Below are 24,798 nucleotides of genomic sequence, written 5' to 3'. Positions count from 1 at the left end.
CTGCTTTGGAGGCCTGACTAACTGGGGGCTGGCCCAAGGAGAGATAAACTACACCTCCTGCACCCGCCTGGCTGCCCTGTGAACTCTGAGATCCTTAGCTGGGGTAAATGGGCGTCCGTGGAGTTGGGATGATTTGCACCAGCTGAGGATCTGGCCCTACATTTTTAACTAACCTCCCACTGATCTTTCCATGCATGCTCTCCGCTGGGCAGTGGAAGGTGCCCATGGGCGGCCGTTGGTTTGGGTCCTTCCGTTCCAGTCCCGTGGAGCCGCGTGATTCGAACAGGGTGTGATGCCACAAACGAACGAGGCTCGGAAGGACAGTGCCCTGGAGAGAGCTCTACATGTGGGTAGTAGCCTTGCAACCAGCGACATGCCAGGGAAGAGATGTGCCGGGACATTCCCCCGGCTTTCGGTCAAAGGTGACATTTCATCGAATGATGAGGTTTAAAGGGTTTTGGAGTGACCAGTCCCTCCCCGGGGGGGGGGGGGGGCTCTCCCAGGTGACCAGCAGAGCTGGGGTCCCTCAAGGCGTCTTGCTGCAATCTCATAGCAACATCTCTTCCTTGTGCCCCAGAAGCTGGGCTCGCGGAACCTCTGGTGTGTGTTAGAATGGCTCCTTTGGCCGATCTCAGCATACACCCAACCCTGGGGGCTGCAAATCTGGTGTGGTGGCTAGAGCAGGGGACTGGAAGTCAGGGTTGCTGGGTTTGATCCCTCACTTTGCTACTCTTTGCTGCCCAACTGCAAGCAACGCCTATCACCGGTGAGTGCCTCAGTTTCTCCGTCTGTCAAATGGGTATAATCTTTAATCAGCTTGTGGGGGGGTTGAGCTAATTGTTTGCTCTGAGCTCTTCGGCTAAGAGGTGTTATAGAAAATACAGACCTGACGATTCCTCTAGTGTTTGCACTCAGCCCGTTTGCTCCTCTCCTGGCGTGGATCCTATCTGTGATGTGCTTGGCATGAACTCCCTCTGCCCATGTGAGCGCCCCAGCTTGTGGCCCACCACCCCACTGGGGATGGCCCGAAGCTCTGACAGCTTCAGCATCCCACTCCAGCTGGCGGGGAGCAGGGCTCTGAGAAACGGCTTGGCAGGCTTTTCAAAGGCGGCGGCGGCTGCCAAGGGAACGAATCCAGTCAAGCAGAGAGGGATAGACTGGCCCTCCCCCATTACTGCACCCGCTGGCCTGCCGAAGGGTGGCAGAGATGGCAAAGGAGTTTGCTGAGTAGACAGAAAACAGGGACCGAGGGGAAGAGCTGAGTTCCCCTCCAACCATCTCTAGGTTCAGGGTCTATGGGGGTCTGGATGCTGCACAGCCTCTGCGGCACCCTGCCACCACGGGGGAGAACACCTCCCGTGTGTTTCCCGTGCTCCATTTTCTCCTGGGGGCCATGCCCTCTTCCACTCTGCCTCCGGCTCTCCCCAGCCACCCCGGCCTCTCTTTGGGAAGGGCCCGCTGGTGGATGTTGCAGAGATGAGGCAGTTTAATGGCCTTTCCCGGGAGAACTGAGTGCCTGGCCCGGGGACTGGGAGCAGCCCACCCCTCTTATCCGCCTGGGCCGTCCTCCCCTTGGTGCTCCGCCAAGCTCGCTGCCTTCCGGGCATGGGTGTGCCACATGGGAGAGACTCAAGGTGTTGCGGCTCTGTGCCATCGTGCGTCATATCAGGAGTTCAGCGTAACCGGGAATTTAGCATCTCTAGTTCTGAGGTATCTGAGCTAGTGACCCAGCCGAGGTCGTCTCCTCTTCCCGGAGCACCAGGGGACGGATCCTGCTCTGAGAGCATGACCTTCGCTTAGCCTGAAACATCAAAGATGTGAGGCAGAGCATGGGGGAGTCGGGGCTCCCGGGTTCTGCTCCTGAATCTTCCGCTGACTTGCTGCGTGACCATGGCTGAGTCATTTGACCGTGCCCTGCCTCAGTTTCCCCACCTGGCGCTCGCCTGCCTGTCAAGGGTTGTATGAGGCTTAATGAGTGAATGTTTCTACAGTGCTTCGAGATCCTCGGCTGAAAGTAGCGCTAGGAGGAGAGTGTGCTAGTGAGGAGTTACCTACCGTGGGGAGATGCTGAGTCTGGCTGGGTCCACTTCTGCAGTGACCATCTGCCTTCTCAGCGGTAGGGTCAGCAATGGGGCAGTGACAGGCCTGATCCTGGCAGGTTCTGAGCGCCCTTAACTCTCTCTTGTTCTCAAGGGAATGGGGACAGGCCAGCGCCTGGCGGGATAATAATAATCCCGAGCTCTTCTATAGCACTCGTCCTCCGGAGACCTGAAAGCATATCACACAGGCGGTCGGTATCATTAGCCTCATCTTACAGCTGGGGAAACTGAGGCACAGAGAAGTCAACTGACTTTACCAAGGTGCCCCCAGCAGGCCAACCCCAGAGCTGGGAACGGAACCCACATGTCCTGAGTGCCACGCAAGTGCGCTAGCCACTAGACCACACTGCCTCCTCTTTAAGGATTAGACCCTGTGTGAGCGTGAGAGAGGCCAGGTTGCCAGCCCTGATGACTGACATACTCAATTTCTCTCCAAACGGACCCACCACGGGGAAGTGGCATTTGGAGCTTCCCTTGGTGTTGCCTGCCCAGCTCTGCCCTGCAGGGCACTACTCGGGTGGGAAGGGCAGGTCAGTCCCCTGGTTATGGCCAGCGCTTCTGTGCTTGGCTGAAGCGGGCTGAGACCTCCAGCTCACGTCACGCGGTGCCCGTGTGGGGAAGCACTTGCCTCCAGTTGGGTGCATGGCAGAAGGTGCTAAGCTCTGTGGTTAGCTCTGTGTAGATTGTCCCCATTCCCACCTCTCTGGGTGTTGGCAGGGCGTAGCCCTGGGCCTCACCCAAACACCGTGTTCTTTATTTCACATGCAGACAGATCTGTACTCGGGGGCCCTCTTTGTACAAGTTTGCCTGGGCTGGAACCTCTACCTCTCCACCGTCCTGATGCTGGTCGTCACAGCTCTCTACGCCATCGCTGGTAAGTTGCCAAGGGTTGGAGCAGGAAGGACTCCGAGGCCGGCGCTCTGTTGGGCGCGCAATGCTTACGTTCCACTTCTAGCTAGTGAAATACCTCTCGGCTCGTTGGCTCGGGATTCCCTGCACTTCTAGATGCTGCCTGGGCCAGGGAAGTCAGCAGGACTACTGGAGTGAGGGCTGCATGAGCGGGCTTCTCATGTCCAGTAACTTCCTCCCTCTCCAGCATGTGCCTTGGATTCTCTCATGTATACGTACGTGTGCACACAGGTGGGCCTATTATTAATGGCCACCGTTGCGACATCCCCACACGGTGACCATCCTAAGAGGGTCCAGTCCTTTATCCGAAGGGCCTTAGCGAATGCACTTCACCACCAACTTCCCTGCTTATCGGAATCCTTCGTGCTCTTCGGCTTCAAAGACCACAAATCTCAGCTCACTCGTGCCCGGAGGGGAGGTAGTAACCAGTGTTCTCCCTGCTTTACTGGTGGGCTGACCAATGGGATTTCCCCAACCATTCACAGGTAGTGAGGCTCAGAGCTGGGAGTAGAATTCATGAGTTCCTGGCTTCCACCCTGCACAGACCACCGGGTCCGATCTCCTTGGCAGGACCCTAAATTATTACCAGGCGTGGAGGTTCCCTTCATCGTCAGTGCCAGGGGAGTCACGCCAGCCCAGAAAGTTTGGCCCAATCTCTTCTCCTCTCAATCAAAGCAATACACCGCCTCAGTACCTCTAAACCAGGGGTGGGCAAACTACGGCCCGTGGGACATATCCGGCCTGTCAGACCATTTAATCCGGCTCTCAGCTCCCGCCGGGCATCAGGGTCGGGGGTTTGCCCCTCTCCAGCCAGGGAGCGGGGTCAGGGGCTTGCCCCACCCTGCGAGGCTCCCAGGAAGCAGACGGCATGACCCCCCCCCCTCCGGCTCCTATGTAGTACACAGAGGCATGACCAGGCGGCTCTGCGTGCTGCCCTGTCCACAGCTGTTGCCCCCACAGCTCCCATTGGCCGTGGTTCCCAGCCAATGGGAGCTGCATGGGTGGAGCCAACAGATGGGGCAGTGCACAGAGCCACCTGGCCATGCCTCAGAGCCGGAGGGGGAACATGCTTCCAGGAGCTGCTTGCAGTAAGCACCGCCCAGAGCCTGCACCATTGAGCCCCCCCCCACCCTAATCCCCTGCCACAGCACTGATCCCCTTCCCGCCCTCTGAACCCCTCGGTCCCAGCCCAGAACCCCCTCTTGTACCCCAAGCCCTTCAGCCCCACCCCAGAGCCTGCACCCCCAGCCAGAGCCCTCAGACCCTTCCCCCGTACCCCTACCCCAGCCCTGATCCCCCTCCCGCCCTCTGAACCCCTCGGTCCCAGCCCAGAGCACCCTCCTGCACCCCAAACCCCTCATCCCCAGAGCTCTCACCCCCCTGCACCCTAATCCGGAGCCCCCTCCCGCTCCCCGAACTCGTAATTTTGGGCCCCATCCCAGTATTCGGATGTCACCGTGACTCTCTAGTCCCAAACAAATTGTGTCCGTGTGTTTTTCAGTCCATAGAGCATATGTGGGTGTTGGGTATTTAACTCTATGAGCTCAGCGAGTGGGTGGGGTCACTGAGCCATTGAACCAGGAGAACATCTCTTAAAATCCGTGTAATCGAATCGGATGTTACTGGTTATGTGAAACCCAGACATGTTGCCACGAGACGGGAGTCAATAGCTTCAAACCTTTTGCTACAACTCAGCTACCTTTTTAAGCCACTGCTCCTCATTGGCTGAGTTCCCATCTCCCTAGGTGAGCAGGCTTGGCCAAACCACAAGGCTAAAGGGGTTGCTTGGTAAAGAGGACATAGAAGGGCTAAATGCACAGGGCCTGGCTAGGTAATGACTAATGGGGGACCTGCTCAGAGTGCCAGGAGCTGGTGGGCGAGAACACCAGGGAGGGCGTGGAATTGCTTGAGGAGTACCCGGCAGGAGACTTAGGGGCAATGGGATGAAAGGAAGAAAAGGGAGGGATCCATTTCTTAGCAGTGCTCTCGCATTGGCTGGAATGGGGTCCACAGCCGAGTGCGGGAAGCCCGTTGCTGGGTTAGTTACAAACAGGGCAAAGCACTAAGGAATTAGCACCTATGCGCCCCAGGCCTGGACGCGCGCACATACCTATTAATAACGGCCCCGTTTTGTGACCGTTCTAAGAGGCTCTAATGGACTGAGACCCTGTTGTGCTAGGAGCTGTACAAACCCAGAACACTCAGCTGGTCCCTGCCCGAGAGAGCGGACTGTCATCCCAGGGGGGGACATTCCTGCTTTGTTGGGGGAGGAGGATGGGCCGAAGGACTGAGCAAGAGGCTGGCTTCGTCCCTGGGGGCTGCCTGTAGAAGTGCAAAGAGGAAAGAGAGGAGTGGGCTAGATCGGTGCCCGGGACTCGGCTCTGGCGCTAAGGAGAGCGCCGCTGCATGGCCGCGGCATGGCCTTCTGCGCAGGAGCGTGAGAACATGGTGCTCTCGCTTCAGCTCCTCTTTCCAGACGAACCCATCCCCCCCGCCCCCGCCCCTTCCTTTTTATCCCATGCGCTTGGGACTCCTGCTCAACACGGACAGCAAGGTCAGCGCTCAGCCTCCTCTGCACCCTCCTCTACGCTTGTGGGGGAGCGCAACACCCTTACGCTCCCTGCTCTGCAACTGGAGCATGCCTGGCCCCAGCCCACCCACGGGGAGACAGGCAGCCCCATAACCCTTGGCTGCACAGCAGTGAACGGAGCTGGCCCTCCTGTTTTACCTTGGTGGAAGGTCTCCTGCTCAGCAAGGATCAATAACCGACGGACACGTCTCCAGGTGAATGGTTGGGTTTATTGTTGACATTACAACAACGCCCGGCCCGGTGCCGATTGAGCCCCCTGTATCTCGTTCCCGTCTCGTGCAGGTGGGCTGGCAGCTGTGATCTACACTGACGCGCTGCAGACGCTCATCATGATCATCGGAGCCGTCATCTTAGCGGTAACAGGTAAGGCCAGGGAGCCGCACAGACACCCCCCCCCGCCCTCCAGGGAAACCTCTTTCCTCGCGCAACTCGAGCAGTCTTCAAAATAAATTAAAATACCTGATCCGAGCGAGTCACATGCCCAGATGTTTAGGGTGAGCTTCGTCACGCTGCAGACGGCTTACGCTCCCCTGTGGCCATATCCCCATGTGTGCCCGCCCTGTGGGTCTAAGTGATGCACAGTCGTCATGCTGAGTCTCTGCACAGGTGAATTCCCCACCTACTGACCTTCCTGCTTCATTGTTCTCCGTGGCAGGCTCCCAGTATCCATGTGATCGATATAGGATGACAGGCTGGTTAGGTGTTTGACTATCAAGCGGAACTTCACGTTTTTCTCCAGGGAATTCCCAGCTGTTGACTCCCAGGGTGTTGTTTGGGGCATCCCCAGAAGGGAGCCGCCCACGTCAGAATGCCACTTCCTTTGATCTTCTCTGAAACATGCACAGCAAAAGCCCAGGCGTGAAAGAGTCGGCGTTCCACGTGCAGGTAGCCAGGGAACTGGAACCGGTGTTGGGCACTCTCTTCCCTTCCTCGGGGTCTTCCTCCAGCTTTGCTCTAACTTCATTCACAGGCATTTCCTGGCGCTCATCACTGGAGCACCTGAGTGAATATAGCCTCACAACACCCCTGGGAGGTAGGGAAGTCTCGTTCTCCTCCTTTTACGGACGGGGCACTTAGGCGCAGAAGGGTTAAGGCACAATTTTCACAGTTGGGTGTCTACTGCTAGAGGTGGTCTACACCGGGAACGTACAATGGCACAGCTACGGCTCTTAGGGGTGGGAAAAATCCACCCCCTGAGAGACGTAGCTCTGTTGCCCAGCCCCGGGTGTAGACAGCGCTATGTTGACAGAAGAATTCTTGTGTTGAACTATCCGCTGCCTCTCGGGTAGATGGATTGTCTACGCTGCTGGGAAACCCCCTCCCGGGGCTGTAGTGTGTGTCTACACTGCCGTTGTGCTGCTATAGCCCTCCGAGTGTACACACCCTAACTCCAAAGTCAGTTACGTCTACACGGGGGAACATGGTGAAAAGTCTCAGAGCTTAAGTAACTGGCCTGATTTCAGAGGTGCGAGCAGCTCCCAATGAAATCAGGTGAAGCACTCAAGCCTGACCAGCCTTGACCTACGTGACTTGCCCGAGATCGCTGGAGCGTCAGGGGCAGAGTGGAGGGTAGAACGCAGACACCCCCGCTTCCCCGGCCAATGTCTCCGCGATCCTTGCAGCACCTGTTCTCTGCAGCCCCTCCACCCCCCCCCCCCCGTACAGCTCAGCACCTGTTCTTTGGGGGGGGAGGGGGCACTGTCTCTAACGCCATGTATTGACAGAAATCAAACCAAAGGCAAACAACAGCTAAGGCTTTGACTGTACAAAAAGGGGTAGGACAATTCCCCCCCGGTAGTAACCAGATTAGAACCACCGTCCTGAGGTGCAGATCAAAAAGAGGGCCGCCGTTTGTGCTAGGGACAGAGAAGAGAGAACTAAAGGCCCTTGCATGCCGGGTATTGTCCCAGGTTTGGAGCAGGCAGCCGAACACGAAGGCCTCTATGGCTGTTGGTTTTTAATCTGGCCTTTGTGCGGGAGTGCAAGTGCGGGAAGGGCATGCACACAGGTGTGCTAACGTTCACCGTCCGCTCATGTGGGGCTGTCGTTCCCAAATGCCTCAGGGTTGAATCCGCTACTACCCCCCCCGGCTGCAAAATAGCTACTCCTTAAGCTCAAGCACTAGAGGCCTGTGCATTTAAATCCGAGGTCACAGGTTCAGTCCCTGCCGACTACTCATTCTGGGCTGTCATTGCAGAAATACTCAACAGCACAATACTTTGAGGAACAGCCTCAAGTCACCAAATCCTGGTGGGAAATACATGCACCACGTGATTGCATAGAGACCGGGTTCGTCCGGGGTTCATGTAACAAACCGCTACCTCCACCAGGCTGTTCTACAAAAACCGAGCCATGACCACAGAGTTGGGAGTAGAACTGGGCAACATTTTTCATCTGACATTTTTGTCAGTTGAAACGTTTTGTGAACTTGGGTCGATTTCCGCAAATATTTCCGGTCAAGAAAAATCAAACAAAAACCAACCTCCCTAAAAACAATTCCAAAATCTTGACATGAAACATTTTGACGTTTTCAGAAAGGTTTTAGTTTTGGGGGTTGAAAGGACTTTAGGTTTTGGAATTTCCTTCCCCCCGCCATTTTGTTTAATTTCCCTCCAATTTTATTTTAAAAATGCAAAAATGTTAAAAAAAATAAATAAATTAATTAAAAAAAAAGTTTGAAATTGAATCAAAATGTTTCAATTAACGAACACTTTTTGAAAAACTTTTTGGAACTGCCAGCAACCCAACCCCACTGTTGTGAGCCCAGCTCTAGATGGGGTAAAATCAAGCAGACTGGCCCAGGGTTCTGGGCTGGGATCCCCCTATCCAGCATTAGCCCTGGGCCGGCTCTCACAAATGTGTGTGTGCCCACCCCCTGCGGCACTGATGCAAACAGCCCTTGTCCCGACCTCTGTGGAGGAACGTACCATCGCGCGCACACACCCTGTTGTTGTGGCTCATGGCTTGGTTACCATGGCAAGTCATTGAAAGCACAGCCTAAATCCCTGATTCCTTTTGGCGTGCACCACAAAGACGGACGTTAATCCTGGTGTGTGAACACATTGGGCATTAATGAGGCAGCTGTGGGGCAAATTCTCAGCGGGCCTCCCAAACTGCAACATCCCTCTGTTGGTCCACACCTCCCGTGTGTGCAAATGCCAGTGATGCTGCATGCAAACTGCTGCCTTTGGAAATACTGCAGGGCCCGGAGCCCGCAGTGCATCTACCTGCTTTCCACTATGATTCAGCATTCGCTAACCGCCCGCCCTTATTAGAGAGCATGGATTCTTGCTTCCCGCCCGCCCCGGTCTTTGGCTCGCCCGCACCGGGATTAACCAGGTGTGGGCGTGTAGCCACTTCCCCTTTCACAAGGGCAGGGCGAGTTTACAAACACTGATCCTCTCCCCAATGCGACGGGCCTGTTCTCAAAGCAATGTGTGCGTGTGGGAGGGCTCGAGTCCTCAGACGATGCTCTGAAAACATCCACCCACCCCCTCTGACTTTGGCCTGGGATTGATGGTCCCAGGACTAAACTGCAGACTCCCAGACTTCTGGGGAAGAAGAGACCATCAGGATCATCTAGTCTGACCCTCCTGCCCATCGTAGGCCAGAGACCCTCGTCCACCTGCTCCTGTAGTGGGCCCGTAACCGCTGCCTGAGTTACTGAAGTCCTCCGCTCATGGAACTGCACTGGAATGGAAAGACACTGAGAGAGGAGTAATGTGCATTTTTGGGGTGGCATCTTAAAAAGGGAACCGGGATGGGCTCACGCTGCGAACTTGAGAGTCAGACCCAGATCTCAAACGTCTACTGCTGGGGGCCGTTTGCCTTGGCCGGTTACAAAGCTGGGGACTGCTGGCAAAACAGAGCGCTGCACTTTGATCAGCCCAAAGTTCTGGGGTGTTTGGATCGGAGCTTGGTCAGGGCTCATTTCTAGGGGGGAACCAGTGCAGGGGGCCGGGGGGAATGAAGAGGAGAAGGTAGAAGGATGGATGTTTTTCTACAAGAGCTGCTCACGCTTAAACTGGCAGGAACCCAGGGCAGTTCTGGGCTGTGTCCTGCGGAAGGTCAGACCAGGGGATCGCAATGGGCCCGTCTGCCCTTGGAATCCAGGAATAAAGTCTGGGCTCGGGGCCACCGGTACCCGAGTGTGAATTCTCACTAATGAATTCCCAGCCAAGGATACCCGTGTTTGGGAGCATCCGGCTTAGGAGTCACAAATCCGCAGCAGGCTGGAGCGTGAAAGGCTCCATGGGGCAGACCCAGCAGACGGCCCAGGTCTTTCACCTGGCCCCCAGTTTTGGCCTGGGCCCAGAGGAGCACTACTAGGGCATTCGGTTTCCATAGGCTGCACTGGTAATTCTCTCGGCTGCCAGCCGCTGTGACTTATGGGCACTAGCTAGTCACGAGGGTGGCAGCCCTGGCATAGACCCCTTCAAGGGGCACAGAAAGGAGGGGTGGGGGGTGGAGGGGAGGGTCCATACTGATCTGGCAACCCCATGAATCTAACCTGCCGCTAATGCCAAGGTGGTGGGGGTTGGGCGGGGGGGGGGGGGAGAGGGTCGGAGCTGGGGGTGTCAGATCTGGGGTGGAGGTGGGGCATTAGATCTGGCTTCCAGTTCAGGCCCCGCTCTGATTCTCACAAAGCAGCAGCGCAGAGGAGGAACAGAAGGCGAGACAGAGACAAGCTGCTTCCCCCCTCTCCCTCCATCGCTTTAAAATAAATTCAGCCCCAAACACCACAAGTTGTGCTAGAAGCAGCCCCCGATATCCGGGCCTGGGGTTCGCCCAGCCCTTCATAGTGGGGGGCTGCTTCCTCAACGTGCCCCCAGACGGCTACCTCGCCTCTGCCCCATCCGCTGGGGCGCAGGAGTCTGCGCCCGGCGCCCAGTGGGGGCATGGCATGGGCTTGGGCAAGAGGAGACTGGCAGCTCCTCTTGGGTGTGAGTAACCGTCGCTGTGCCGCGTCGTGTGTGCAGCGCTTGCTCTCATGGGAAGTGGCCACAGACGGGGTGTTCGTGCTCCTGCATGGACTGGCTAGGAAGGAAGTGCTGAGGAAGGGGAGGGGCATCTTCCCACCTCCTTTTGCAAGCCAAGTATGTTGCCTTCCCGTGCATCCGCAGCCAAATTCTCCTCCCGGCTAGCCAGGGTAATCCCCTGGTTTCAGTGGGGCAACTGCAAGGTGAATTTAGCGCCGTCTCCCAGCGGCGGCGAGGAAGCAAGCCTAGATTCCCACCTGGCAGCAGTACCCGCGGCTGCAGACAGCAGGGCTGTCGGGCAGCTGGGTGCTTCGCAAGATCCTTGTGCCGCAATGAGTGTCGCCGCTGCTTAAGCTGGCGGGGCTGGGAGTGGATGGGTGGCGCTGAAAGCGAGCTGCTGAGAGGCGGGGTCTATAATCTGGGGTTCATTTGCCAGTGGCTGCCCAGGCTTGGGATGATTTGGGGAGAACAGGGGGGCTAGGCCTTTAGCACAGGTGTTAGTTTCACCCCTGGGAATTAACTGCTCCAGAGGGAAGATGCCATTTCTCAGGGTACATCTGCGCTGCAGCTGGAGTTGTGAATGGGATTGCAGCGTGTTCAGACATGCCTGCGCTAGCTTTGGTCTCGCTCGCTCCTGTCCCAATAGAAGTAAGGTCTAGCCACTCGAGTACCTAGCCAGGATACCTGGTGGGCTTCGACAGCTCACGCTAGCTAGGTCGAAGCGAGTTCAGATACGTCTACACGTGCTGCTATCACCTCGGCTCGCAGTGTAGATGGACCCTAAGAAAACCCAGCGAAGTGAGTCTGTATTGCACTTGTGTCTAGGTACCCAGAGACTATGGGGCTATCAGGTCACCACCTAGATCGATAAAAAATGGTCTGACCCCTGAGCCAAAGGGTGGACCCTGCACTTAGCACCGTCACGAATCAAGTCAGTCGCTACCTCCTCTGGTCACTTTTACCACCTAAACAAGAACATCCCTTTGTGCTTTAATAAAAGTGAAGTACAAACTCAGTGGAGTTTGGAAGTACAAACTCAGTGGAGAGAGCCTCCCGATGGGGAGCCTGGATCCAGGACCCGGGATGCGTCCCCTGGGGGAAGCAGGACTCTACCGCGCCCAACTCTGCAAAACACCAGCCGACTCATGTGTCTCTTAAATAAGAATAAAATTCCGTCGCAACGTGTGGTGGTTCTTTCCCTGGCCCTGCCTCTTGGGGGAAAGATTCTGCCTGGGAAGGTTGCTGTGGCTTTTGCCAGCTGATCTGCTTGTATTTCAGTGCTCTAATCAGCTTCCCCTCCCCGTTCCCTTCCAGCGTTTAGCAAGATCGGAGGATACCAGAACTTGGCAGAGGCTTATTTAAAGGCTGTTCCGGCCAAGATTATCCCCAACACAACATGCCACCTGCCCAGAGCTGACGCCATGCACCTCTTCCGAGATCCTGTCTCCGGAGACCTCCCCTGGACTGGCATGACTTTCGGGCTATCTGTCTTGGCTACTTGGTACTGGTGCACCGACCAGGTAAATGTAAACATATTCCCCCTCCCTCGCGGAATTGCATCTCCCCGCTCTATGGCCTCTGAATACTTGCAGTCCACCTGTTTCGGTGCCTACTGGTCCTTGCGGCTGGCGGCCCCAGGGAGCCTCCGTTTGGAATCGGTGGAAACCTGCTGGCCCCCGCCCGCCCTGGCCTTGAGGTGCTTGGACTGTGAGAGTTTGGTGAGCGGGATGCCGAGTGGCGTCCTCACTTCGTCCGCTGTCCTCTGGCTTTCTGGGAGGGAGGACAAGGGCTTGCCGGTTGCTCTGCTGAGGCCTTGGCCGGGCTGCATGTTCCTGATGGAACTGAAACCTTTGCTTTGCCAGTATGGCGGGGAGCTGGTGGCTGCGGTGGGTTTTTTAGCACTGGTTCCGTCCGCCTTGTATTTGCTGGGCCCTGGGTTTTTCTCGTGTCTCGGGGCGTGGACGCCCCCTTTGCCTTGTCCCGGGCATGCTGAGTTCCTGGATACGTAGTGGTGGAAAGGCTGACCCTGTTTGATAAAGACAAGAGAAGAGAATAATGGTTACCGGCAAGAATTGGTTGGACACACACGCCTGAAACGCTACCTGTGGGACTGGCTCTGCCACTGACACTGTGCAACCTTGGGCGAGTTCCTTCGCCGTTCCCTAGCTCTAATTCTCCTCGGGTCTGGAGTGACTGGAAACCCCCAAGAGAAAGAATTAACCCAGCGTTTCCCATTGCGGCTCCTGTGATAGCTTGCCCTCTGTTTCCCCCAGAAATTCACGGCATCACTTAGGTCTCCAGAGATACCTCCGTGCTCTGCCACTGTATAGTAGCCTCAACACCCATCGTGACCCTCGGTGTGGCTGCTTCATGCTGGCTTAAGGCAAGATCCATGCAGCCGCAGGTCCTGGCTTTGGGCGTGGAGGGGACCACGGACCGACCCAACTTGCAGCTGCGGATTTCAGTGGTGGGGAAGATGCCACCTGAGAAGGGTGGAGCAGGAGGTGACATTGGTGTGGCAGGAAGCCAGCAGCACCATAGCATTGGGGGGCTTGATTAGTTGTGTAGAGGCGCCTTTACATTGGGTCCGGGCCCCAATAGTCTTAATCCACCACTTGCATAAACTGGATATTTGTCTCCCTCTGTTTCCATCCTATTAGCTGGTTAAATACCCTGGATGGCTTCTTTTCCCCACAATCCTTTGCTGTGGGCTCCCATGCCAGCCTGCAAAATGGACGTAAAACCACACCCAAATCAGACGTCTCCACTCACGCGGGAGGTCGCATTTCACACTCACTGACCAGGCACAATGTGCCAGCACATCCTGGGCGTGTCTTTGTCCCGGCTCTGCTCTGAGGCCGATATGGCCCCACGCCCGAGCCAGAGGCGCCTCTTGGCACTGGTTCCATACAGAACAAACCCAAAGGGCCCAGCTGGATGGTGTCGTGCAAAAGCCCATTGAACGTGTTGAGACAGGAGCAAATATTTAGATAACAGAGACAATTGCTAGGAAGCCGGGCAATGCACCGTGCGTGTTTCCACCACGCCTCGTCAGCAAACAGAATCCCTGGCACGAGGCTCTGAGCCCCAGCAGCCTTGCTGAGAAACACGCTGGCTCCTTGCAGGTGACCCACAAGCCTGTAGTTCTGGCCCTGCCACTCTGATTGATGCATCTGATTGATGCATCCCGCCGACAAAGCTACCACCTCCTGTTGGAGGAGGATTTATTTTGTGGGCAGGAGAGCTCTCTCCCGCCCACAAAGAGCGGCTACGCTGCGCACCTCTTCGCGGCACGGCTGTAGCAGCGCGGCTGTGTCGCTAAAAGGCATGTAGTGTAGAGACAGCCGTACTAACCCTGGGACCAAAGAACCAAAGCCTGGCACCGAGCAGTGCTCCTGCCTTGCCAGACTGAGTGTTGCGCTAGCCGGGAACCCAGCAATCCCACCCGATTGACCTCAAACGCGGCCGAGCGCAGCTGCGTTCCTGCTCTGTTGTGCCAGGCTGCCACCCGCAGAGACGACGTATCCCAGCATGCAGTGCTCTCGCTCCAGCCCAGTGGAGGGTGAGGTGGACCCTTGCATGCAAGGAGCTGGGGTCTCCAGCGGGGGAAGTCCATGGGTGGCACTGGGCCGTTCTGATGTTCTGGAATAATACCAGCAGATCCTGTTTGGGGCAGCCCTGCAGGATGCAAGGACCAGATGGGCCTGGGCTGCAAAATTTGGGTCGAGTGCTGAACGTCCCCAGTGTTTGGGGGAGTTTGGACATGACATGGTGGTTGGGGCCCAATTTCTCAAGCACTAAGCTGCAGCTGGTCGTGTCTCCCTCTCTCTCGCAGGTCATTGTGCAGAGGTCTCTCTCGGCTAAGAACCTGAGTCACGCCAAGGCCGGCTCCATCCTGGCGAGCTATTTGAAAATGCTGCCGCTGGGGGTTATCATCATGCCGGGGATGATCAGCCGGGTTCTCTATCCAGGTGAGGTACAGACACAGCAAAGGGGAAGTGTCGGCAGGGTTTTATAATTTGTCTGTCACTGCGCAAAAGCCGCTGCGGTTCAGAAGGGCGGCTTTAGCCACTTTGCATAGAGGATTGGGACAGCATGCTGAGTCCCTCTGCGTGGATGTTAACCAGCCTGCAGGGTGCTCTTCAAAGGGCCTGGGATTTGCTTGAGTATCCTTGGTCAAAAGTTCCCCTTTTCCCTTCCTAGTGTGTGCTGGGCACCGGTGGGCTGCAATCCCCCACCGCAGAGGTGGCTGCATTTCTATGGTGGTGTGTGCGTACAGCTAGTGAAATGCTTTGGAAGGAGTGTTATGTTGTTGTGTTGGAGATGGGCTGTTTCAATCCCAATTGGGTTTAGGGGTGTGTGTGTGTGTGGGGAGGATCAGGGCTGAATTTTGGGGTTAGGGCTGAAATTCAGTGGCACCAGCTCTTCTTATGAGCCTTTGCCCCAAGCTTTGCAAGATCATCTGATGTTGTGAGATCTCAGCAGCATCCAAATGGGAAATAGACTCTTTCCACTTCAGGGTTCAATTTGGAACCAAAACGCTACAGAGTGGCTGAGCTTGGGGACACGGATCCTTGATGCCCCACTGACGTTTGCAAGGGTTCAGAGGAGAGGGTTACAGTTCAGGCCCATTGCTAGCTATTAGGTCACAGTCCTATCTGGCATAACTCTTCCATTAATGACCCTGTGGATTCTGGGCTTCTCCAGGTTACACTAGGGAGGAATTTTGGCTTGTGTGACGCCGTAGGGAGCGGGGCGGACTGACCTGGGAATGTCGTCTAGTTTTACTGGAACTATCTGCATGGGGGATGGGAGAGCAGGGGATGACTTTATTTGAGGGCCGATACCTAAGCCTGTAACCTAAGCTGGGAGGGGGATGGGGCCAGGTGACACCTTTGCCCGGGAAACTGGATAAAGGCTGGAGGAGGAGCCGGGGGGAAGGTGGAAGGAGACGGCTGCAGTAGCGTTTCAGTTTGAAGCTGGCTGGGGAACCGGAGGGAACCCCCCAGGGTTGGGGTCTAAGCTCCCTGTCTCCCCGCCTCCCCCCCGAGGGACCTGGATGAGGGGTCCTGGTTGTACCTACAAGCTCTGCTTGGGACTGTGTTCCTGTCGTCCAATAAACCTTCTGTCATACTAGCTGGCTAAGAGTCACGGTAAATCGCAGGAAGAGGGGGGTGCAGGACCTTGACTCCCCACACTTGGTGACAGCTTGATAACGGCTTATTGTTTATGAATGAGCTGGTTGAGGTTTCTGGTGTGTTCCTAATGATGACCACTTGACTCATTGGTGTCTTTCCCCTGCAGAAGTCTTGAGGAAGCTATTGCATGAACGCTCATCCCAGTACAAAGCTCCCTGGCCAGTGTTTGGACACTCTGGCTGGGACGCGGGGCCAGAGCAGACTGCTTTATAGCAATGCTTGAAAGCTTTTGGCACAGCCGGCTTTACACAGTGCTGCGATTTTCGGATGAACGAGTAAAATCGCATTGGCTGTTAGCTTAGCATCATCTTCGCAGGGACGTGAGGGCGAGCATATATTGGGTCTGGGCTGGTAAATTTCATTACCTAGAGACAGATTAGAGCAGGGGGTCTCAAACTGGGGATCAGGACCCCTCAGGGGGTCGTGAGGTTATTACATGGGGGGTCGCGAGCTGTCAGCCGCCACCCCAAACCCTGCTTTGCCTCCAGCATTTATAATGGTGTCAAATACACCTCTACCCCGATATAACGTGACCTAATATAACACGAATTTGGATATAACGCAGTAAAGCAGCACTCCAGGGGGGGCTGCGCACTCCGGCGGATCAAAGCAAGTTCGATAGAACGTGGTTTCACCTATAACGCGGTAAGATTTTTTGGCTCCCGAGGACAGCGTTATATCGGGGTAGGAGGCGTATATAAAAAAGTGTTTTTAATTCATAAGAGGGGTCACACTCAGAGGCTTGCTATGTGAAAGGGGTCACCAGTCCAAAAGTTTGAGACCCACTGGATTAGAGCTACATTGAGGGCTGGATCCTGAGACCCTGAGAGCTGCTCCAATTTCTGCCAGCGGAGGATCAGGCCCCGAATGCCTGAACGCACTGAAAGGTGGCATGTGAAAGCTGGCCCTGGACTAATCTCTGTGCCTTTTAGAAAAGGCAATGCAGAGAGTGCTGTGCAGCGAAGCAGCAACCTCAGCATTTGAGCTAAAAAGCGGGGCGTGTCCGGGCACGGCCACCCCTGGCAGGAATAGCTGTCCCGCAAATAAAACCAAGCCCAAATGATCAGCATGTTCCTTGCTGTGGCTAGGCAGAGTGAGTAGGCCTGAAAAGTGCTGACTGCGGACTGTTGCAATGTTCTCCACCACCCCTATTTCACACTGTCGCCGGGTGCCTCTGAGTCATTCCGCGCCGGGTGCTGTTCTCTTTGATGCTAATCGTTTTTTTATCAGGAGCTAAACAGCAAGCCTGGGAGGGACCCGCCTGCATGGGCCACCCTGGTCCTACCTGCGCGTCACACCAGGGCACACGTGTTTGTTGCTGAAAGGGCCTTTTGCTGGAACCTGAAATACGGCTTGGTGAAAAGAGCTTCACAAAGGGGCATGGGGGGAGGGGGAGTTTTCTGCTCTGCTCCTAGACGGCCCTTTGCCGCAGCTGGAGACGTAACGCCCAGCTTGGGTAGATAGACGTGCGCTAGCTTGGATCGAGATCGCACGCGACAAATAGCAGCGCCGCCACCGCGGGGGTGGTGGGACGGTCTAGCCACCCAAGGGGTAGCAGCATCAGGGCCAGCCTTATGGGTGGGCCACGTGGGCAACCACCCGGGTGCCGTGGTCTAGAGGCAAGGAGCGGGGAAGGCCTGTGCAAGGTTGCAGAAGGGAGCTCAGGGCAAAGGTGGGGAGGCAGAGGCCAGGGAGGAATGGTTGGGGGGGGGAGGGAGCCCGGAGAGGCAGCAGGGGTCAGGGGGCAATGGGGGGATGGATGGGGAGGCAGTGGGGAGTAGGGAGCCCAGGGAGGCAGTGGGGGGTGGGAGGGCGGGAGGGAGCCTGGGGAGATAGCGGGGGCCAGGGGCAATGGGGAGGAGCTCAGGGAAGCAGCGGGGGGCAGGGGGGATGGGTGGGGGGCCGGGGGAGGCAGCGGGGGGTGGGGGGTATGGGTGGGGGGCCAGAGGAGGCCGCAGAGGGCCAGGGGAGGCAGCGGGGGGCTGGGGCGATGGGAGGGGGAGGGGGGGGGGGGCGGGGGGGGGGGGGCAGGGGTGGGGGGCCAGAGGAGGCCGCAGAGGGCCAGGGGTGCCAAAATACAAATTTGCCCAGGGTGCCATTTTCCCTAAGGCCATCCCCAAGCAGCATGCAGAGCGCAGCCAGGCTCCAGGGCAGGAGAACGAAGCAAAGAACAGACTGATACGACAAGCCGTCCTACCTGCCCGGCCTTGCTGGTGACTGCTCCCTTTCCATCCAGGACAGCGCGCAGGCTATTGTCCTTTTCCAGCACACACCTAATCACCTCGGTAACATCGTCTCGCCTCTGGACCCCGTCCTCCAAGCGCAAGTTTGGCGGCGACTGCAGGCTCCCCAGGGGGCTGATGTAGGTGCCCCGGCTGACGTGGGGGTCGCTCATTTTCCTTTGCAAGTGCAGGTTCCCCCCGTTGGGGATGTGATCGGAGTTGGTTCTCCGGAGCGGCCCAAAGCGACCTCTCACCTCAAAGAGTTCGTCCGAGGTGGAGGAGGCGTTGGAGTGGTGGTAGCTGTGGGTGGCAGAACTGCTAGAATAGCTCTCCTGATCGCTGAGCGTCAAATAGTCCTCTTCATCTTCCTCCCCTTCCAGCCCGTTCACGGGACACACGGCTGCCGTGCCCTGAGCTTCCGGGGATACGGCCGCCTGCCTCCTCAGCTGGTGATCGCTGGCCGCGGCTTGAGCTTGTGTGGGGTTTTCACCCGGCCCGTGACCTGCATTCGCTTGCTCTGCCACCTGGTGCAGCTGCTTCTTGGCATCCCCGAGCAGGGCAGCCGTGTCTTTGCAGAGCGCACTGTTTTTGGAGATAAAGTCCATGACATCAACCGTCCTCGGCCTTGGCACTGGGGGCCTGACATCCATCTTGTGCGTCTCTGCGGCCGTGGGCTGCTTCAGGTGCTGGCTCACAGCCAGGATAGCCAAAGCTCCTTTCTTGTCCTCCCCAGGACTCCTTGCTTTGGGGCTTTCTACTGGCTTGGGAGCTTCCTTGATTGGGGTCGGAGGGGCCTCTCTTTGCTCCCGGCTGGCTGGAGAAGGCTCTTGGCTTTTCTTGGCTTCCAACTCCTTGTTTTTTAGCATCTGCCTGTGCTGGGCATTGGCCTGGGAGATGTCACAGACCTTGATGCGGTTCATTTGGGACAGCTTCACATTCTTTATAGTGGGGTCGATGATGTTGATGTACCCCAAGATTTCGCTTGGGTCTGGGTCTGGCTCCACCCAAGTGGGCAGGTAGTCGAACATGTTGGCCTTCTCCATGTTGAGGAGGCCGGGGTGGATGGGTGGGGCTAGGTCGGCCATGTCGTTTTGCCGCTCGGCACCTTGGCCCTCGGGAAGGGCCTTGTCTTTGCTGTCCATCATCTTGTTTCTGCCGGCGCCCGCCTGCCCCTCGGACGACATCTTGCTGATCAGTTCTGCGCTCTTGGCCTTCACCAGGGCATATTTTGGGTTAATCAGCCTCTTCACCACTGCGTTGGCCGGGGTGACGGGCGTGACGGAGGGCAGAGTGAACGGCTCGGGTTCCGGCTCCTCGTCCATGGGAATGGACTTCAGGCTGAGCCCCCGGGACATGAGATACAGCTCCTGGAACTGCTTGTCGAACGCTTCCACCACCTGGCCAGAGAGGACCGAGATGAGGTTCCTGTCGGTCCTGGCTGCGGACCAGGTGAAGCTGGAACAGAACCAATGAGAAACAGTCTGAGTGCATGGTGGCAAATCCGGCCTGGGTTCCCCTGCTCCCTGGCTTGCTAGTGAGACTTGAATACCTCAACCCCGGGCTCGGTTCTGTGCTCTCTGGGGCTGGCTAGATCCTGCCGCCCCATGGACTGAGTTCACAAAGGGCTGCCTTCTACTGCTGCAAGAGCTTTATGTACGTCTCTGCCTAGTCACTTCCTCAGACACATGTCCAAGGGGCAAGAGCGGGGTCTTAGAAACAAATCCTCACAAAACTGCCACCTAATTTAGCAGGAGCAGCAGACTTATCTCAAGGCAAGTCTGGGGTGTGCTGACTGGAGGTGAGAGGTCGGGATTGCTGGGTATCGGGGGCGGGGGGCAGATTGGGTTCACTGGGTATCAGGGTTTGCAGGTCAGGATCAGGTTGCAGTAGCAGAGCTCTGCATGCATATTTCAGCTGGTACACCCAGCTGCATGCTTCTACCCATTGCTCTGACTCTGCACTATCATGAGGATCAAAATTCACATCCCCTTAAACTAAAACGCCGACCCGCACGGTCCCTCTGTGGCCCAGCTGAGGCTGACCCCGTCCGGTGCGCTCTTTAGATGTGGGAACGGCTGACAGAGCTGTCTCTGGATTACCTGTAGGACCCGCACATAGCCCGGTCACCGTCCACGAACATGAACTTCTGGGCCAAGGCACCTTTGAACCTCATGGCCGAACGGGTGAAAAATTCCGTTCCCCCCGTGGTGCGAACGCGGAGATTCTGCAAAGCAAAAGCAAGGCAGCAAGTGGGAAAAGAATCCGAGGAGACGGTGCAGTGAGATGCTTATGGCCTGCCTCAATGGACTCTTGTTTAGGGCTGAAAAATCGAGTCTCTCTCCCTGTCGATTTGCTCTGTTTTTAAATGGCCACTTCCATGGACCACTCCCTCTGTTAGCCAGCTTGGGCTTGATTCTGCTCTGAGTGGCACTGTTCTAAATCTGGATTAACTCTGCAGAATTCGACAGCGGTGCTCCGGTTTCACACCACCATCACTGGAGCTGAATTTGGCCCCTTAGCTCAATAAAAATGCACAGCCCTATCTTCAAAGCACCGTTCAGCTCTCTGCATAGACACTGACTCGTCCCCGCAATAGCTCTGAAAGGCGGCTAAAGCCTGGTTTACATGTAAAGTGTCGCTCGACTTAGCTACGTCACTCAGGGGTGTGAAAAATACACGCCTCTGAGCACCGCCATTAAGCCAGCCTGAACCCTGGTGTTGATGCAGCTAGGTCGACAGAAGAATTCTTCGGCCGCTCAGGGAGGTGGATTTATTGACAGTAGCGCCAGTAGTGTAGACATGTCCTAAGTATTATCCACTGTGGCTGAGAAGGGAACTGTGAGACTTGAGTTCAGGAGTTTGCTGCTTCCCCAAAATGCCTAACCTGGTTTTGTGTGGATTTTCTGCTGTGATTATCCCCTTTTTACGGTCACCCACTGGCTGGAGCTTGGGATGGGATCGGCCTCGGGTGAACCGCAAATGCTTGTCACCTGGAACAGCCGTTTGGAGAGTGTTCCAGACTAGCTTGGTGTTACTGACATGAAATAACTGGCAGCCAATGAACTCAAGGTAAGAAGGCTAGTGTGGACTGACCCATAGGGACGCAGCGAATACCTCAATGTGCCTTGAGATCCCGGCATGGGAGGCGCATTAGAAGCTCAGTGTTGTTTACATTTACACACCCAGGAAAACAAGCTAGAGGTCGACCTCATTCCGTCACCCAATTCAGTGCATCCCTGTTAACTTAATATCCTTTAACAGCCCATTAATCCAGCTCCTCCCTCTAGGCCAACCCATTTCATAAGTTCACAAAGGACCATTCGACGCTCTCAGGTCACACCCAGCACAGCAAAACACCCAGGTCTCAAGGTATGTTTCATTCTCCCTCCTCCTCACTCTCATAGCAGCAGCTGCTTTAAGTAATCTCCAGTCGGAAGAAAATAAAAGCCAGCGCACACAAAGATAGATGACTGATCAGAAAACATCCCCTGAATCACTGCAAACACTCAGCAGTTGCTTAACAAACTGAGTGGCTTTCCCAAGCCTGTGCGGTATTTACTAAGTCCATTGAGCCTGCTTTTTAGACACTGAAATAACAATGTCCATGTCTTTAGCACCTTTTATCCTGCATGCTCCGGCTCAAAGCACTTTCCAAATAGCGTCTCAAGTTCTCTGGGATGTCCTGGCAGCTTTGCACCATTCTGGCAATTGACTTCCATGGTGTCAAGTATCGGGGGTAGCCGTGTTAGTCTGTATCCACAAAAACAAGGAGTCCGGTGGCACCTTAAAGACTAACAGATTTATTTGGGCATAAGCTTTCGTGGGTAAAAAAACCTCACTTCTTCAGATGCACGAAAGCTTATGCCCAAATAAATCTGTTAGTCTTTAAGGTGCCACCGGACTCCTTGTTGTTTTTGACTTCCATGGGTATTTCTATACTGCCAGCCTCCCAACCCAGGTAGATCGATTCGGGTTAGTGTGAGTCTGTCGACGAGTGCCGGGAGGCAGTGTAGACATACCCAGTGAGAGCTAGGTGGGAGAATCCAACCTGGACTCTTTCTCCAGGGATCTGCTGGTCCCGGTCCTGGCCCCGTCCACAGCTCTGCCAATGCACCAGAGTTCTCACCGGCATCACCCCTTGCGACTAGCCTGGAGCTTTCCTGAGCTGAACATTAATCTTAATCTCAGTGCTGGGTGCCACATAGCCCAGATGCATGGGAATCACTTCCACATGCAACCCCGGCCAGTTAATGTGCTGGGTAGGAGAACACCAGGCACCTGTCGGAGCCAGTGCTGTGTTGCCTACGTATGTATGAACTTTCCTTTCTCTCTGTGCCACAGTCCCCGTGACAGCCATTCTCCAGCTAGCTTGAGAGGTGGGAGGCTCATGAGTGCGCGTGGATGCCAGTCAGAGAGCCGCTTGGTGGCTGGAGCCACGTGGCTGCATTCCTCAAGGTAGATATCTGCTGTGCCAAGCAAGGCAAAGGCAAAGTGGTTATGGCCCAGTGGTTAAAGTACAACCAGGAAAATCAGGCCGTTCAGAAGGCCTGAAAGTGAAACCAGGAGATTCCCATGCATTAGGAGTTTGTGATAACAGCCACACGCCCATCTGGTGCATGCCGGCTTTTGATCATTGTTCTGCAGGTAGGTAGGACCAAAGGTGTGCCCTGCTGGCTTTAGTCACTTCTGGGAACCCCTCCCATCCGCCCTTTGCATTCACACAACGCCTGCCCTGGCTGATGGGCTTATGCAACTAGCGAGCCTTGGTAACACTGGCTAGCGTGGTCCAGATCTCTAGCAGCAGCACTAGCGGGACCTTTCTCACACGGCTTGCCAAAGTACACAGGTCCCTGGCCTGGAACATTCTTGGAGGTTTTCCAGAACAGAGGCTGCCAGATAGTGCTAGATATTGTGGGAGCAGGTGAAATGCCAGTGGAAGGACTAGCTTGAGAGCACCAAACCCATGGTGATGCCCTGTGCCCAGTTTCTTATTTCTATATCCCAGACATTCTTGGTGCTGTCCAGCCAGGAGACTTGATCCCTGCCCCCCTCTCCCCCCCAATGTAAATGGACACGGCAGTGCAGCGCTTAGACAACCGACGTGCGGGTATATCTCCTGGAATCCATTCCAGCCACTGCACGGGCCTCGGACACAGGTGCACTTTGACCTTCCCTGTTCTCTGCGTGTGGCACACAATAGTTTAGTCTCTGGAGGGCTGTAATACTTTGCTCTGCCTAGTTGTGGGGCTTGATCCTACATGTTCTTGGTCAATATAAAAACTCCACCGGAGTGATAATTCTCCTTTAGCTCAAGTGGCAGGGGCTTGTGCCAGGAGGCTCTGCGTTCTAGCCCTGTCAGGCCTGGTGTGGCAGATGTATTTAGCACAGAGGCAGCCATGAGATCCTGTTGCCAGGGACTGGTTACAATACGTGTCTCTCCTGTTAAAATAAGGGGACAGGACTGTGACATCAAAGCCAAGTCGCTCCTTGCCTCCCTGCCTGAGTGTGAACACATGCGCTGGCAGAGTCCTTCCATTGTTACTCTCTCTCCATGGGTGCCGTGTCGGGCTGGGTGTTCGACATCACCCTGGCTGGAGCCAGCAGCTGTTCTGCTGCTGCCATCTGGCCCTGCCTGCCATTAATGGGAATGACCAACACATAGTTGGCAGCTTGCGGGAGACGCTGGGGGTGTGTGCGTCTCCTCACCCCCCCCCCATCCCGCCTCCTTGCTGTTGCTGGGTGTGGAGGCCCTGGAACGGGAAAGCCTAGCTTGTTGTTTTCAACAGTCTCTTCTCTTCCCTTGGCTGCCGGGTTGCCTGAAGCTGATAGACCCAATCATCCCACATGCCCCATAGGCTGCCACAGAGCTACCGATCTGGCAGCCGGGGCCACAGACTCCACAGATCTTCCCCTGCAGAATGGCTGGGCTGGGGGGGCTGCAGAGGCAGCTCCGGGATCTTGGGGGAGGATTCCTAGCCCTTCCCTTCCCCCCTGTGCGGTTTCACCTGCACCCAGATCAGCTCTTTGGCCTGCATGCAGTGGGGACATGGGGGGCTGGATTAAGCCTTCAGGGCCAATGCTCCTTGCTAACTTCTCCATCATATCCCAGGCCTTTCCCACCTCCTCCAGCAGTCTCCGGGTCTTACACGTGCTACCGATACAGATAGCCTCCCCCATGCCTCAGAGACGCCTGTGCCCTGAAGAGACAGCTGGCCAAACATCCCCTTTCCCTTCGGCAGACAGATCCAGGTGGGTGAGCTGCTGTGTTTTGAGCTTCACTGGGCACCATTATTAATTTGTATTTGTGCCCAGCCAAGCGGCAACATCGGCCATTTCCCAGACAGGTCCACTCAAGGGTCTGTGTGTCAGGGAGGGGGCATGGATTGAAGCCTTAAGTGACAGCATCCTGGCCCAGGCGTCAGCCAATCTGGCCGGCTCCTTCCCTCCACTCCAACCTCTTTGTATTTCACTCCAGGCCTGGCTCTGAGCTGGCTCCCAGCCATCCCTCGCTGGACGGCCTAGGCCTGGACGTCAGCTTAGGCCTTGTGTACAGGAGAAACCGGCACGGATTTAACTCGACTGCTGCCACCCGCTTTGTGGATGCTCTGAAACGGAAATGAGGGCGGGGGGCACTGATGGAATAACGCTCACTAGCTCCGATCAGGCGATTTCACAGCACTCTGTGAAGGAAGGCAGCATCGTTATCCCCATTTTACATCTGGGGAAACTGAGGCACGTTGCAGGGAGGTGACTTGCCCAGGGGCAGAGCTGGGACTAGTGCCATGGATGCACCCTAGCCAC

At 56.0% G+C, this 24,798-nt stretch overlaps 2 protein-coding genes across 2 annotated transcripts in view; one reads left to right on the top strand and one right to left on the bottom strand.

Moving 5' to 3' along the window:
• Positions 1-24,798, top strand: part of SLC5A10 (solute carrier family 5 member 10) — an 87,996-nt gene that overhangs the window by 19,094 nt on the left and 44,104 nt on the right. Inside the window, exons 6-9 of the mRNA XM_026650814.2 lie at positions 2,868-2,973; positions 5,881-5,961; positions 11,892-12,097; positions 14,413-14,548. Of these exons, the coding sequence (XP_026506599.2) occupies positions 2,868-2,973; positions 5,881-5,961; positions 11,892-12,097; positions 14,413-14,548 (529 nt within the window). The remainder of the gene's footprint in view (positions 1-2,867; positions 2,974-5,880; positions 5,962-11,891; positions 12,098-14,412; positions 14,549-24,798) is intronic.
• The window catches only part of FAM83G (family with sequence similarity 83 member G), a 30,579-nt gene continuing 17,967 nt past the window's right edge, over positions 12,187-24,798 (bottom strand). The window contains exons 3-5 of the mRNA XM_024215044.1: positions 20,097-20,221; positions 17,973-19,452; positions 12,187-12,603 (exon numbers count right to left, since the gene is read on the bottom strand). Of these exons, the coding sequence (XP_024070812.1) occupies positions 12,187-12,603; positions 17,973-19,452; positions 20,097-20,221 (2,022 nt within the window). The remainder of the gene's footprint in view (positions 12,604-17,972; positions 19,453-20,096; positions 20,222-24,798) is intronic.

This window comes from Terrapene carolina, unplaced genomic scaffold (genome assembly GCF_002925995.2).
Source record: "Terrapene carolina triunguis isolate 2854851 unplaced genomic scaffold, T_m_triunguis-2.0 Scaffold93, whole genome shotgun sequence".
Taxonomy (NCBI): domain Eukaryota; kingdom Metazoa; phylum Chordata; order Testudines; family Emydidae; genus Terrapene; species Terrapene triunguis.
This window is presented reverse-complemented; position numbering and strand designations above follow the sequence as displayed.